Source organism: Schistosoma haematobium, chromosome 2, assembly GCF_000699445.3.
Source record: "Schistosoma haematobium chromosome 2, whole genome shotgun sequence".
In the NCBI taxonomy this organism is placed as follows: domain Eukaryota; kingdom Metazoa; phylum Platyhelminthes; class Trematoda; order Strigeidida; family Schistosomatidae; genus Schistosoma; species Schistosoma haematobium.
In genome coordinates, this window is record NC_067197.1 from 11770774 (window position 1) to 11788553 (window position 17780).

General features: G+C 33.3%; 1 protein-coding gene across 1 annotated transcript in view; it reads left to right on the plus strand.

The window, feature by feature from the left end:
- The window catches only part of PDE2 (3',5'-cyclic-nucleotide phosphodiesterase), a 128097-nt gene that overhangs the window by 100171 nt on the left and 10146 nt on the right, over window positions 1-17780 (plus strand). Inside the window, exons 4-8 of the mRNA XM_051214336.1 lie at window positions 317-480; window positions 5010-5247; window positions 7103-7225; window positions 14219-14379; window positions 15628-15880. Coding sequence (XP_051067490.1) covers window positions 317-480; window positions 5010-5247; window positions 7103-7225; window positions 14219-14379; window positions 15628-15880 — 939 coding nt within the window. The remainder of the gene's footprint in view (window positions 1-316; window positions 481-5009; window positions 5248-7102; window positions 7226-14218; window positions 14380-15627; window positions 15881-17780) is intronic.

Genomic DNA, 17780 nt, shown 5'->3' on the forward strand with positions numbered 1-17780 from the left:
GTGAACATTAACCCTGGGATTCAGGTTTATCCAGCTGACGAGTCCCTAATGAAACGAAACATGCGTCCTAGATTCCCTTGCTAACCACCATTCATCTCTGTGTATAATAAAGCATTTGTTTTATTATTGTCAGAAACTCATTTTTAGGAGTGATTATGCTGATCCAATGTTCCAGCTATTACGCTATCATGTGATATTAGTTAGGCTACATAATATACTTACGTTTTTCATTTTAGATAATGTTTTATTTACTTCGAATGATTTCGTTTTTCTGTCTAATAATGTGGCTATTATTTATAAACGTTTGTCTTCTCAGTCGTTCTCCTATCTAAGTTGGCTTGGATTAACCGCAGAACAACCCCCAACCCAGAAAATTCTAGTTCCTGGCTTTAATGCACCAGCTCCAAATCCTCAAATGCACTTGATTCGTCGATCTGATGCAGATAGTCGGAGAAATATACAAGAATTTAAACTTCTATGGTAAATCAATATTTATCGTTTATCATATATATCATATTTAAAAAAGAAAGTTGCATGTTACCATTATTTTCATTCAATTTAACAGCAGAAAAGGTAGTTTTTTGACATAGTTCATGACCTAATATATGGTACTCATTAGAAAACAATTCTTAGAGTATCGTGTCCTCTAGTGTCAGTTGATAAATCGAGATTATCATGTAAATAATTTCACCCAGTTGAATTATTACTATCATTGGCTAGACACCTAAAAATTTCTACTTATCTCAATTTAAATTTAGAATTAATTTGATCAAAATATATGATTGCTTCATGGAGTCGTTGATTGTACTAGTTTGACCCCCATGTTGTTATGCGTAAACTATCTGGTTACAATCCGTTCAATAACCATGATAAGTGGTTTAAGACTTTAGGTGACATAGATAAAGATCGTTCGAAATGGAGTAGATACCTTCAAACTTAATGATAAATTATCTTGAATCTTATTGTTCTTTTATACGTAGCTTTTTCTTTTATCTTTTTCAACCTCATTCACATTGTTCAATCTCCCTTGGTTGAAACTACACTACTTTGATTTTTTTACAATCCATCTTATTAATTTCATGGTTTATTTATTTATTTATTTATTTGAACACATAAATATTGGTACAAAGGGGCATCGAATACATATGCGACAAACAAGTCAGTTGATTTGTATGTGGGCTGTGATACTGCAGGTGTGTGCAAAGCGAAGCATTTGGTTTTCCTAGGGGGCCACTCCTCGAGCCTGTGACCTAAAGATCTGATCCACAAGGCAGTGGAACAACGTCAGGAGATGTAGTTCCATGGTAGCCGGTGACCATTAATTGCTTCATACACCATTTGTTCATTCGGGATACTGGAATCCATGTGCACCGTTGGTTTGGAATTAGGGTTTTCCAACTCTCCTAAATGGACCCTTCGTGTCCACCGACCCGGTTAAAGCTCCGGACATTCGCTTTTCGTCCTCTCAATTTCGTAAACAACACCCCTGCCACGAGAAGGCGGTGAGTAGGGCTTCCCTGGCAGTGGCTGTTTACGCGTGGCCGTGTGAGAGCACTTCGCAAGGGAGAGTGGACTCTCCCAACCCTCGTCCGTACCAGGGCACTTGAGGGTATGGTGATATAATATGAAAACTTAGGCTAATGCGCATATGAGCCTAGCTCCATATCCGTTTAAATCTAAAATTCCTAGTAATTATTTCCTATTAAAACACAATAATCAGTTGTTGAATATATATAATTAACATGTAAGTTGTATTTTTATAAAATGACAAATAGTCAAATTGTTTTTCATCAGTAATTACAATCTAACTAATGAATGTCATGAAACTGTAAATACATAATACAATTTGTTAACACCTCCATTTAATGTTTAGCAGTTAACAGTTCTTAGTATATTATTTGCAATATTTTGAACCAGTCCCGTATTATGTTTATTTCAAGTTGTGGACATTCAAGGGAATCTATATCTAGAGAGAATACTTTCTTTCTAACATTTATTTACTGTCATCCATCATCTGTAAAGTTTTACAACTAAGATTTCGCTCATAATATCGTTTTACATTATATCATATATCTGCTGCATCTATCCCATGTTAATAGTCGTTTTTCCAAAGAAGGCGATAAATGAAGCAAACCAAACATTGTAATGGTTAAGCTTCATCTTTTCAGTAATTAACTTCACAATCTAAACTGTGGACAGCTTATAAAGACTTATAAATGCTATTGCTATAAGGATAGGGTTAAGGAGATTATTAAATTATTGATTGAGATTATGAACCGACTGATGTTAAACCACTACTGTAAACCTGCATGTACTGAACGTCCGTTTCGTCCTATTGTGGTACTCCTCAGCAGTGCGCATTCACGATCTCGCTCGCGGGATACGAAGCCAGGGATTAATAGTGGGTTAAGACATATTTCTATTCTCCTAGTCAAAAGATATAAAACTTAAATGTTTAAGTTAGCTACAACACACTAATTTCCACTATTTCATAAATATGTCGTTTTATCAATCGTTAATATTATCGATGTAACCAGTCGGTTATTTGTATTCTAATATGCCTGTAACAATCTATATTTAACAATCCTATTCTCTAAAGAATACATTGGAAGCTATGCCGTGAAACACCAGAAATTCCAATTTTTTTTTTGTTTTTTTTGCTCATTGCGAAATTATAAAAAATCATCATTATCCATATACTCTGTTTTGTTTAAATATATTAACATCACATGTAGAATAAAAAAAGAAAAACAGACAAACAAATTAACTCTACTTTATCATTTATGCTTAGTTGATTTTTCCACTATTTATATCTTTACTTACTTCTTTTATTGTATAAATGATATTTACGTTATATTTAGTCATATGAACAAATTACTTTAAGGAAAGAAGAGTTAAATTGAATCAAAGTTTTTGAAACAAACACCATCCATCTTTGTTAATGTTAATTCTTCGTTTATGATTACCATTAATCCTTATAATTTTAGTCTGTATTATAACTGATGAGAAGTCATGAAATAGAGGGAATTCAGTTTACTACTCATACTTTGGCGTTTTTACTCTATTTAAATTAAGATCACTTTTTCTTGTGATTGTATTGTAATGAAATATAGCTGATTCAAGATATTGTTTGTATTAAACTATTATTTACTAAAATTTAGTCGAACGCGTTGACAAATTCACTTATCTTGGAAGTCTGATTAGCCCTAATGGGTTGGTGTCTGACGAAATCTCAGCACGGATTCAGAAAGCTCGCTTGACTTTTGCCAACTTACGTCACTTATGGCGAAGGCGAGATATCCGTCTACCAATAAAAGGACGAGTATACTGCGCGGCAGTCCGTTCTGTTCTACTTTACGGCAGCGAAACGTGGCCATTAAGAGTAGAAGACACTCGTAAGCTACTAGTATTTGACCACAGATGCCTCAGAAATATTGCGGGCGTCTGCTGGTAAAACCGGGTAAGTAACAGTGAGGTTAGATGCAGGGTATTAGGGAATGATGGTAAATCAGTTGATGAGGTTGTGAATCTTCATCGACTGAAGTGGTTGGGCCACTTGTTGCGTATGCTTGAACACCGGTTACCACGACGTGCAATGCTAACCGGTGTTGGAGATGGTTGGAAGAAAGTTAGGGGCGGCCAAACCAAAACGTGGCATCAGTGCTTGAGGTCACTAACTTCTGGTCTGAGCCATGTTGGTAGATGCAGACTACTTAGTTGGGGTCCGCGTGACTTTCGTAACCAATGGTTGAAGACTCTTGGTGACATGGCTCAGTATCGATCACAATAGCGCGGGTGTATACACTCTCTATCTTCCCTTAAACTAAGAGATTAAAATAGCTTCATATCTTTCTTTCTACGAACTACTTCTTTCTTCCTGTACTATATCCTTATTGCAATCTTTCTTTTATATATTACCACCTCTGAATTAACTACTTTCATGAATTCGGTGTCCATCTTGTTGTGTTAATGAGGTATGGTAACTTGGGCCAGTGCCTGGTCCTATGTTGTAGCTGACTGACTGACTGAAGTTCGAGTTATTGTACAATCAAGTTATTGCTCATTGTTCAGGTAAATACTTTGAAGACCATTAGTATACTGAACATTAGTCGTGAAGTAAACATGAAACATGATTAGGAGTTTGTTGGTAATTAAATCGTTACTTATTCAAGCCATGTCATGTTACAAGCTTTCTTTCACAATATCCATTTCTATCGTACGTATAATTCAGTCTCTTGACCATGTCTATCAAAAGTGTATCAAAATAATGAATAAATCTATGTAAAGTTTACTTTGAGAAAATTATTCGGTTTATGTTTGTTTTGTTTAATCTCGTTAGTGTTTTTTAGCAAGGTTTTTTTCTACGGGATGGGTTTGCCTACCTTATACCCAGCCGTCATCCTTTACCCGGGTTTGTGACCGACACTAGCCCTAGAAAAGCTACAGGCAGAGTTACTTCGGATTAGGGGATTAGCAATTTTTGAAATTCCGTCTGCTGAACCAAAACGTGACAGTTATCCAGCCCTCTATATTTATCAATGATTGAGTGATAACGTGTCTTCCCTTAAAACTGATCTCCATAATATTCTCTTGAAAAAATGACGATTGATAATAATAGTACACTCACTACTGATCAGTCTACAAAAAAATGTATTAATATGAATTCACCTAATTTGTGAGTAAGAAAACCATGTGTCGATGTACCTTGATAATGATCCTATCTTACCATGAATTAAGTGAAAATGCAAAATGATAACCATATGAGTCGTTCTGGTCTTTAAACCTATATCTCATGATTCCGATATAATGAATAACCTAAAGCTAGGTCTAAACATCTGTCTAATAGTTCTTCAATCTTTATTAATCCAATGTACAAACTGATTTGAAATTAGGTAACACTTATTAGGATATATGTGCGCACATTTCTATGACCGAAACCTATTCTTTTATCTTTTACACAAATATTTATGAATTATTTCCTTGTTAATACATTTTTATATTATATATAGTAAAGAACCTGTTTCTAAAGAAGATTTAATTGAATTACGCTCATCTACTTTTAATAATTGGTCTAGAACAGATGCTCAATTAATACGTTTAGTTCGGGAAATGTTTCAAGAACTTGGATTTATTAAACATTACAATATACAATTACATCGATTAGATTTATGGCTTACTGATATTTATAGACGTTATAATCGTGTTCCATTTCATAATTATAAACATGCATTTATGGTTACACAAATGGTAAGTTAAATTAAAACTTTTATCATTCTCTAATCAATAAATTTTATGTTCATAATTACTTCTTTTCTAAAGTAATTAGTCCCTTTGATACATTTTGATCATGTAATAAGAAGATGAAGATTATCAGAACTATGTGATGAGATATTAGCTCAATACATTTCGAACAATCTGATCACACGCATAATGTACTTTTAGGTTTTGGATGAGACAAGCACCTTGTTCTTTCTCTGATAATGACCTTTGCTGCACAATACGTTTTGTTGATGACTGATTTAAGCCTTCGTTTTGCCTATTTGAATCAACTCTGAATGGTAAGGTGATGTAGACAGGCTTTTTTTCTACCAAACATACATTAGGTCTCATTGTACCACGTACTTTCCATCTATTTGTGGATTGCAGAGGATAGCCATTTTCCATTAATGTTTTAACATGATCATCAATGGCATCATTTGTACAAATAAGATCAAGCCTGTTGAATAGGCACCTTATCAAACCACGTTTGAATTGCACAGGGCAATAACTATAATAACTAAGGTACTGACCTGTCCACGTTGGTTTTCTAAAGATGGATGGTTTGACTGAGCCATCTTCTCGTCTACTCAGAAATATATCTAGGAAGGGAGGGTGATCGTTCTTCTTCTCTTCACACGAGAGACTGATATGGTTTTGGAGTGTACTTTTACTTTGTTTTTGTTTTTTCCAAATTTGTTTTCATTCTTTGTGAAATTAGTCAATAAGTTTAACACTCAATCTAGCTGTTATTGTCTTTGAATTAAATTCATTTTTCAAAATGACTATTCTCGTGTTTCGATATGGTTGGGACTAGTTTTCTTTCAGTCTTACTCCATGCTAACAACCATACGATGTCTGAATATTCTGTGACTAGATATACATACTTTATATTTTTGGCACCTTAGTCAATAAGTATTCAAATCTTAATCATAATATACTTAATGCATTGCTTCCAAATTCGGTACTGCACACTTGATAATTCAACTGTACTTAACTGATTATTCACAATCGCGTATTATCAAATACATGAGACTTGGACATGTCTTTTACCTTTAAAGTTAATCCTTCACAATTATTAAATAATACTGAATGGATTACTTCATAGTCTACTTGTGATTCCATAGACAAATGAATATCTTGCTTGCTCATCAATTAACCAAGTTATTAAAAATTAAACAGTGTCCTTCTATCCATGCTAACATTTCATTAACTATCAACTCTTTCAATAAGCTCGATAAAACAACCATAAGTAGATCTTTCAACAAGTATAACTATTTTAATGTCTGCAGTCAGATCCTGCATTGATTCAGAACAGTTTTGAGCTAACCTTTCATACTTTGATCAACCATCTACTCTATCTCTACATTTATATAAGATGTTTCTTAAATTAGACTTCATTTAATTTTCATCCAATCATTTTATTTGTTTTATATAGTAGTTTATTCTTAATGTTTAGTTCACCATTACTAATGATATTTTATTGTTTCACCTCCTATGCTTTTCATCTGAATAATTTCCCCTCTTGTTGTGGGTCAATTCATGATTGTACCAGAACTTACACTGTTAATAGTTGACTGACTAATATGACTTACTTAAATCCTTGCAAAGCGTTGATCCTGAATATTATATTCATATTTGCCTAAAGGAATCTCAAATTCTCTTTCGTATCACTCGAAACGCTCCGTATAATCTCAGTCTGGTTTCGCTAAAGCGATACATTTTTTTTGTTCTAAAAATAGCTTATGACTTGAACATTATAGCAACTTGAAGGAATTCTTTATATATATATATATATTTGTAACGTAAATGACTATCTAAATGCTGTTTAATTTCTTTGTTTTAGTGCTATGTTTTAATCTGGGGTGGAAATTTGACCAATTTACTTGACATAGATGATCAGCTTATTTTGATTATATCGGCCATCTGTCATGATTTAGATCATCCAGGATTCAATAATGCTTATCAGGTAGGTCCTAGAATAAGATAGAAGTATATATATATATAGTGAGAGAGAGCAGCAGTTACTGAAAACTGATTAAGAGAAAGACAGATAAAGTATACTGTTCAAAACTAAAAATAGGTATAAAAAACATAATGTATAATAAAGAAAACTTTTGATAATTTGTGTTTCTCTTCCTCTCCTCCTCCTCTCTGTCTTGTTTTAAGCTATTTTTTTAACCCTATTTTATCTAAAAATACAATTGTCAGATAATAATTATTTTATGCATTACTAAGTACCATGATATTCATCGAGTCCGATATTCACTTATCTTTAAGTTAATCTCACTTAAAAATCACTGAAAATCAACAAAATGAGTTGTAATTTGATATAACTATTCTTAGTTCAATGAATATCTGGGCTAATTGTACCTGCAATCAAAATATTTCAACAAGTTATCTGTTTTTGTTTGTCTATTAATCACACAACCCATTCAGATGCGTTTATAAAACAGTTCACGACATTTCACTGTACAAATGACAAAAAAGTACTATGAGAGACATCATGATAGCTGGCAATATGCATTGAAAAGAATATACATTAATTAGATATCTATTCTTGTACAGCTAATATCTAACTGGCGATCATTCAATATGTTGTCGTCAGGATCAATAAAGGAATAATAAAAAGAAACTTGTTGAAATACTTTGTGCTGAGAATTCTATATTGTACCAAAACTATAATATTGAATAAAGCAATTAGTAACAATCATCATAATAATAATTTTAGTATGTCATTTTGATTAATGACAACAGTTTGAATGTGAAATTCTCAAAAATGTGAAAATGTGGGAACATTCTAGGGTTTTTTTCTTTTTTTCTCGAAAAAAATCACTGACGCATCTAATAATTGCCCATCTGATTCTCGTTTAGATTCAGCTGTTTTTTCCCATGCATAAACACACATACACACATGTTTTCGAATTGTTTTCACATCCGGAAATATTCTGGGGTTTATTAAAATCAAAAGCTGATTTAAGTTAAAAAAAACCATGAAAATCTGGAAGAATTGGACAGTTTTTTTGTTTTAGCATAGGCCTTCCTAGAATTGCTCATTCACGACACCATTAGAGAGGAATAATGCCAAAACCTTCGGTCTCATACACGATTTTTTTTTACTTCTGTACTGTTGAACCATAGTGTAATTCTGTACATGTCCTTTATAACGAAACGTATATTATAGAAAATTGGAACTGGTTTTTCGAACTATTATTAACGGTTTTTGTGTTGTATAATTTCTGAGTAACTTGTAATGTCTAGTACCATGCCAAAACGGTATGGGTTATTCTAGCTTCCAGACAGATAAATTTATTCATTCTTCATGAGTCACATTTTGATCTTGCTAATTATCTGCTTATTAAACTTCACTGTCTTTATATGAGTGTGTGTGTTAATCCTTTACCCTATTCACCACATATCTGTAACCTATTTTTGTCTAACTATAAATATCCAGTCACGTTTGATTAAATCATGTTGGCCCACTTACCTTCTCCACTCTGCGTAATTTTGTTTCGCTTCGCTCTCTCCTCTTCGTTTCCTCCGCTTCGTTTCTCTGACCATTTGTCTGGATCAACGACTGTATGAAATGTATGTATACGAAATCCATTCTCGTATTTGACTTATTTAATTCCGTTATTCACTAACACGAGCGAAGTTGATCATCATATACGAGGGTAGCTCGGATGTACATTTTGATAACAATCATAATACGATTTAATTGGAGTTAGATAAACGGCCACAATGAAAACGAGATTACTTTGTGTATTTACTCCATTCATTGTAAGATTACGGTTAACTCACTAACTACGGTAACATTATTTGCTACTTTTACTTTGTTGTCAGTCTATTATTTATAGTTTCCTTTATTCATAGCCACTTTGGAATTGTTTATGTATAAGTGTTATTTTTTACTTAATGGTGTATTGGTGTCTTGCATATCTTAATATAAACCACGTGTTTGAAATATAAGTATGTTAAAGGGTAGTTGCTGACTATTGTACTCAACGCCAGGCATAGAGAGGAGCTAGCGGATAGTGGACCAGTCAGAACCTAGCTGTTGGCTGAAGGTCAGTAGTACCGGCCGAGCATGCAGTTGGCCAAGTCAGATACACCAAGCCATGGAGTTTAATTAGAATCAGAATTCTAATAGAATACAAGGAACGTGATATTGGTCTGAGGGTTCGAGACATAACAATATCTAAATTCAGTGAAGAAAGTACATAAGAAGAACATCAGACGATAGTTGAGCAGCATCTTGTACTGATTAGAGTTAGTCCTGCATATTACTGTATGCCGTCTCAATGATCTATGGGTTGAGGGTTTGTCTCGAGACCGAAAGTCCTGGCTTTGAACCTCTGTGGTGGGTAATGGGAGTGAAATGCCAAGAAGTTCTACATTGAAAAACAGTCATTCTGTTCCTTCAGGTTTTCAACAGATGTCTGACTTAGATTGGTTCATGATGTCAATGAGTAAAATTTATTTCATTAAGATCATGAACTGATCAGTGCTAGATCACCATTGAAAACCTGAAAGTACTGGTTGGCCGTCTCATTATAGTACCGGAATCCTCTGCAGTGGGCATCCACGATATCGCACGTGGGACTCAAACCCTTAACTTCTAGTCTGACTTCAACTTATTCATGATATTGCGTGATCATCTTTCATAGTCTGCGGTAGGTAACTGTCACACGCATGGTTGAACTCCAGTGGTCATCGCTTCTCACTAGAACTCCGAAAATTACCACTCGCAACTAATCACTATTTCACATATGATAGTCCTATACTAGGATGAAATAGTCTTCCAATGTCTTCAGGTTTTCAATGGTGGTCTAACACTGATTGGTTCATTGTCTCTATGAGACTCAACAATCTCCACAACTCTATACTTATAAAATTTATTTCTTAGAATAAGAAATACGAAACTATTCTGACGGCATTTTCGGAGATTTAATTGATGTTGTATAATTTAATTATTACATATCTAAACATTAATACAAACCATCGTGTTATATTTTTTCACACTTAAAAATTACATCAATTGGTTTGCTCATCTCAGTTTTTATTAACCTGGTTATTATACTTATATGAAGAGAACTAAATAAACATGGCACATATGAACTGAACTTAGAGGATATACAGTATTATAAAGTTTAAGACACATTGGTACAGGGCCAAAAATTCGTTCATTTTATGTTTAAAACTTGGATCACGACAGAGATACTGCTCTAGAAAGTGATGCTAATTGTCTAATTCATAAAACTGATGGATATAGAGCACTAAGATCTTCAATTGTTTTGAAAAGTTTGCGAAAACTGGCATCAAATGTATTAATGTCTTGATGACTCAATGGTAAAATTTCATATAATTAGTTTCCTTTGTTATGTTAGAAAGAGCAAGAACAATGAACTGAGAAAGAAAACATGAATTCATTCCATTTCATGTTTTCTTGCTCTCTTCTTTGTTAAAAATTCACACATTTTCATTGGATTCATGTACTATGAATTGTATGGTCTTTTATCACACGTTATTATGTCAATCAAACTCATCATCAATTTGTTCCTAAATGGTATAATTATTACAAATAAACATTTTGGCATTTGTTTTAAATAATTGACTAATCGACAGTGGCTGTGAATCTTCACTGACTCAGCTTTTTACGACATGTAAGTACCGCTTACATCAACGCGCCATACAAGTAATTGTAAAGAAAGCTAGTAGAGGTTAAACTATTTCGCAAATCAGTTCATAAAGTGATTGGGTGTTGATCTTAGCCATTTGGGTATATCTAAAACACTTATTTGGAATCTTTTCGGTTGGTGGTTGAGTACTGTGAATGGTATGTCTTAGAATCGTCAAGAATACACCAGATAAATCCACTCTTTATCTTCTTCTAGATCCTAGGCCTCACTGTCCCTTAATATGTACCTTTTCCGTTTATCTTTTTTAACCGTATTCTCATTATAAGCAAAGATAGGTGGTGGATAGCACTGGAACCCACGATGCGCGTTTCGTCTTATTTGGAACTTGTCAGCTGGGTGTACCTGCATCCCAGATTTGATGTGTAATATGGGACTCGAACCCACTGTAGCGTGTGCTACTTATGTCGATAGATATAAGCAGTATATAACATCAATCGAAAGTGGAATGCCTGACAGTAGAAGGTTGTGAGGATCGAACAGAAGTGAACGGAAACAGAGAGTGATTAGCATGGAAATGAAGGAACAACAAAGTCTGAGACAATTGATGGACATTTTGTAAATGAAATATTTAATTTATGGTTCTCAAATTTTGCTAACAGATTCTGTAAATTCTCGTTCAAATGTATTTGATTGTTCCTACACACATCCTCGTTCAGTACACTAGTACCGTTCGCTTAAATAGAATCGAGTTATCCGCTTAGCAGCGGAGTCCTGATATGAAGTGAAGTTCTCAATTCACTTTTATTGGTCTTTTTAATATTCCCATTGATCAATTACAGTCCTAAACACCAATGAGAAGATTCAAACAAACAATGCAAAAAATATCTTAATTGTTTAGTCCTCCTCATTTTGGTTGCTACTTCATTACCTTGACTTCTTTATTATTCATGTTTTTAATCTCATTTTTTCATGGTAATATAATATGACAACTTAGTCTAATGCACATTTATGCCAGGCTATATGTTAACTATGATTGATTTACTGACTACTGACAATTGCTTCAGGGGTTAGTTGTTTGATATGTGATAAACCTTTAAGTATTATTTATAAGTAATTAAATGGATTGAAATAAATGCGATATCCTTACATTCAGTATAATGTTGGTTTGTAAATTTTGTCTGATTTGACAAATAATCACTGGATCTAAACTTGTGTATGAATGAAGGTATTCGAATAATCAATAATTCTCTTGGATCTCTATCAATAGATCCTCTAGTTATCCTTGAAGTCCTATTCCTAGTTAGAGGGCAAGGAAGAAGTTTGTGTTGGAAGTTATTCATCCAATGCGAAAACGAATCACTATTGTAGATTTATATGCCTAAAAGCCGGATCTCAACCAGGTTGATGCAAAGTGTTATTCTGGGTAGTCATTAACTTTAGGGTCGAATAATGTAAGAATAGGGGAACATCCATATTCAAGTTGGTCAGATGATGATCACCTTTGGTTGCAGATTACAACTGGCTACTTGGAAATTGATTTATTCATCTCTAAATTTCATAGTGAGCGTTTTCTTTTACTGTAACAATTTTTGTTAATATGATTTTATGAGAGCCTAGCTGTCAAACTATTTTTATCATAAAGTTATTATATTCTGCAGAAAAGAAAAGAAAGCAAGTTTTAACTAAACGTTATTGCCTATAGTTAACTGGTTTGGCGCCGAAATGAAATTAGTTTATTCTAAATGATAGCAAACTCAGTTGTTTTCTCTATTTCTAAAAATCATCCCTTTCAAAGATGTGCGAGGGTTACCTGTAAGCGAATTTTAAGCATATTTTTGGTAGAAATATGATATTTAAGAGCATTAGCAATAACAGACTACAAACCGACCTGTATTAGGTAACCATTTTAAACTAAGGAGCATAGAACAAACGATTTGTTTTGTTATGGGACTTTTAGCTTAAAGGTTAGACTCTCACTGAGAGACCTGAAGGTCTTTGGCTCTATCCTTAATATGGTTGTGGATGCTCACCGTTCAACAGTTTCATATCAGAATGAAACACCTGTCCAATACTTCCGTGTTTCCACTAAATGTATAACGTTGATTAGTCTGTTGTCTCAGTAATATTCTATAATCACCACAAAAGCCTTATTGTTGGGAAATCCACAAATATCCTTTGTCAAAATCTATAGAGGCTTAGAAAACACCAAGGAGTGTTTCATCTTATCAGCGCTAAATTGAAGCTTCTCAAAAACATCTGGTAAATAATGAATCATGTGTCATATTTTTGACTGGATATCCACGTATACCGTTACTATGTGTAGTGTGTTTCCGGAAATTTATAGTTTCAAGGTTACGTTTAACTCTATAGATAAATACTTTCGATTTTGTTCCCATAATCTAACCTTGCAGTAATGTTCTTACTCCCATTTTGATCCTTTATTTTGTTCGGTGCAGAATCAGCTGGGATCATAGAAAGGAGCTATGAAGTCAGTAATAAGCATCCCGGTAGCAGATTTATCACTTATACTAACAACAGTAGAAATATTTTATCAGAGAGGAAGTGTTGTGCATATAAATCAATGAAATTGTTCATGTGTGTAGATATAAGAAATATTTGAGCTGAACAAACCCGTTTTGCTTAACAGTAAGAGCATGAGAATATTTTGTAGAGGCCAGTTCGGGTAGCTGAATAATTTTTAATCTTCACCTTTTCGATACAGTGCTCCAATTTTTAATAAGAATATCAATTACAGCTGTCGTTCGACAGTATGCTCATAAGATTGTAGTTTATTGAGTGATTAATGTTTGATTTATAGTACATTCAAGCTATCTGAAACATTATCGAACTGTTTATGATTTTAAGTACAAATTTGTTTAACCTCCAAATGGTTTGTAGAAATTAGTCTAGTTTGATAGCTCTGATGGAGAAGTGTTAAAAAGTTATAAGTTAACGGCAATTTGGTCCTGGTTAAATACTCCTTTATAGACGCATTTACAACCCCACATGAGACCACGCTTTTAGGTCTATCACTAGACGCAATGCTACTCATCTGTTAATCAAAATTCCGGTTTCCGATTCCAACTAGTTCTTAGTGAAAACCAAACTAACTATCACTGATTCCTACTTTTGGATGCTAGCTTAGTTTGAAATGACCTTTGTCATGGACTGATAGTAGTTGTGTAATTTGAAGGTTCAAGGTTCGGTTTTTGACAAGGCCATGAATGTGCTTTCCTGGAGAAGTTCCATATAGAACGAAACATCTGTGTATTTCGTTTTGGCTTGCAATAATCCATAATTTGTTTGTTTTTTTCCTTCATAAGATCAATGCTGGAACCGTGTTGGCGATGAGATACAATGATCAAAGTCCATTAGAAAATCATCATACGGCTGTTGCATTTGATTTACTGAGTCATAAAGAAGTCGATCCCTTCTCCCACCTTTCAACTACTATTAGACAACGAATTCGCAAAGGAGTGATTAGGTAATATTATTTATTACAATGATTTAGTTTGACAGTCTTGATTCTTTTTATTTTCTCCCTCCAAAGAATAAGCACTAGTTACAGCTTTCAAATTAGTTGTTTTATCAGTTACGTGTAAAATCATCTTTAAAATATCAAACCTAAATTGACAATTTAATGGTTATTAAAAGGTAAAATATTCTCCTCCAAAAATTCTGATCATTGAAATTCGCACGTGTCAGGAGGTGGATCGAACGTAAATTGATTGCATAATTAGGATCGAAAAATATAGGTTCAGCCAAACTGAGATGTCACATCAGTCCATGAAGTCACTAATCGTCAGTCTGAGTGACGTTTGGAGGTTCGGACTACCTGGCTGTGACTATTGACTAGGGGCCCTTTTTGATGTGGTTCAAAATAAGTCTCAGTGCCAAACATCAATTCACTCTTTGCATCCCCTTAGATCTTTATTTTCGGAATTACCTAAAGCCTTTTATATTGCAAGTTGATTCTTTCTTATCAACATTGGGTTGTGCAGATTGAAGTTATGAACCGATCAAAGCCACACAATCATTGAAAACCTGAAAGCACTGAGCAGCCATTTAGCCCTAAAATTGGGATTCCTCAACAGTGCGCACTCACAAACCCAGGACTTTCGTCACACCCTCAAACGCTTAACTTCTAGACTTGTTCACTATTGAATGCTGGCTCAGTTATCTGTAAGTTAGTCGTTTGCGTGCGAAACCAAGCGTCCAATGTTCGATTCCCTTTTTTAAGGGTTGCAGACGAGCACTGCTGAGAAATCCCATACTAGGATGACATGACCTTCTAGTGCTTCCAAGTTACTAATGATTATGTAACTTTGATCAGTTGGTGATTTCAATGTTGGTCTTTCTTCTGTAACCAAATTTTTTAGGTCTAAAGTTTTCTTGCTGTCATTGATATCTTTATTATAATTTCAATCCAAATAACTTTATTTCACTATGCTTATGTGATTGACTTATGTATGTCTTTCAGATTCTACATTTCTTTTGACTGATCATTGTACTCTTAATTTACTTGACTCTAAAAGTTCCTGACTTCCAACGTAAACGTTCAGAACTACCATTGATTGAAGTGATTTTTATAGAAATGTCGTCACTTAAATAGACTTTTTTTAGTGAAGAATTGAAGCTTACTGTAGAACTAATAGAAGTAACTCAACAGTTCATCGAATCACATTTGTTTTTTTCCTTAACTGAATAAAGTATTTTTTTTGGTATTTCACAGATGTATATTGGCTACAGATATGTCACGTCATAATGAAATATTAGATGAATTTAATCGTCAAGTTTTGACTGATTTAAACGCTGCATGGGAAATTGATCCAAATACAAAAAAACCTACATGGGTTATGAATAAAATACAAAAAGATCTTGTTATGGTCATTATTTTGAAAATATCTGATATATCTAATGAAGCACGTCCTTTAAATGTTGCTGGCCCATGGATAAATCGATTATTAGCGGAATTTTTTCATCAAGTAAATTTAATTGCTACTAAATTAATTTAATTAATTAATTAATTAAAATTTTTTTTCTATTTTTATGTTGTTTCTTTAACATAACGGCTGTCTAGTGTTTCCAGGTTTTCCATAATTGTCTAGTGTCACTTGACTCCTGATCACAACCATTAAAGAAAGAAAAGGAAAACGTTTTGCGCAATGAATTTTACCAAGGAAATCTTGTTTCTTTAACATAACGGCCATCTAGTTCTTCCAGGTTTTCCATAGTGGTCTAGCTTCACTTGACAAATAACCCATTCATTTTCACTTACAGAAAAAAACTGAGATTTTAGACATTGATTGAAACTTTTGCTTATAACATTGAATATCATTTAAAGAGATTGTTCTATTCACCAACTGTTATTAGCTTAATAATATGAAAAAGTAAATCGTTATTTCAATCTAATTTGGTACACTTCAGAAGTGTGTTGCCACAATCTTATATATTTAAGTCATAATCGTGATTATGGTACCTTTAAATTGATTTTTTTAATAAGTTATTGGTTCATATTTTGAATAAGTCTTTTGATCGACTATTAGACACTGACTTTCTAGTTGTTTACTATTTCTCAGATGAGTTCTGCTTTACAGTCTCAGATAGAAAACAGAAGGTGAGGAATATGGAAGGAGCTTTGTTTCGAGGATTACTTTATATGAGACAGAGAATAAATTTGGCTTCTTAGAAACATGCTAAAATTAAGAAGAAATCTGATAATTATTGGATTTGAATAATCCAGACATAATTAGTTATTTTCCAGATTTCTCTTGTACGTTTCTGAAGAACACTGTTCTATCGGAGTATTTTTACCATTATTCCTGATTTTTTGATGAAGCTTTCGAAGAATTACTGAGGTTCTCTAACAATTTTCTATTTCAACCATCTTATCATAGTTTAACAGTAAACTACTTTCCAAAATTTGTGACGTTTCTTAATGAGTCAGGAAATATTTAAATAGTACATAATTAAGCTAAACATTGTCCCATGTGAAGAATTACCCACCGAAGACAATGGAAAATGATCACGTCCGATTAAAGTTAGACTTTTATGCCAGGTTTTCAATGATTGTATGACCGACTTATAATTGATATGAAATTTAACTATCTCCATGTCTTTATGACTACATAACTATGGGTTATCGATTATGTTACAGACAATAATATTGTACTCTGATTTTATCTACGTGTCACTTATTTAGAATAAAAGAAAATAACGTGACTTTATCAATATTATTATATACTTCATAAGTAATCTTTAAATGTAATTATTTCGAGAATACAAGTAATCAAGTACAGATTTATGTAGTCAGTTTCGTATCATTCTTTTGATGTATGAATATTTGATACGATCCAACTGTATACATCGAATTAGATGAAGCAGCATTTGAATTGGTCAATCAGTCAATGGTTGGAAGTTAATCAAATTGATTTTTCATATGCCACTAATTCATTCAATTTTTAAACACTTACATCCACATTATAACTTTGTTACTATGTCCTTTTTTATTCCACTTATAATTTATTATTTAAATGATTTGTCTATTTCAATGAATGATAATTAATTTTCCCAGGTAATCATTTATGAGTGTTGATTACATTCTTTAAAAAAAAAGAAAGAAATAATCAAATTGTATTAGTGTTTGGCGTTTTTTTAGCAAGTTAGTTTTCTACGGGATGGGGTTGCTAACCTCATACCCAACCCTCCTCCTTTATCCGGGCTCGGGATCGGCATTAGCCCTTGAGGGGCTCCAGGCAGAGTTAAATCATATTAGATTACTACAATATTTTTTATCATTGATTCTTTTAGTAAAACGTTACAAAGTCAATATAATTCATTTTGTCGTTAGGGTATAAGATTTAAATATGTGCATTATATACTCAT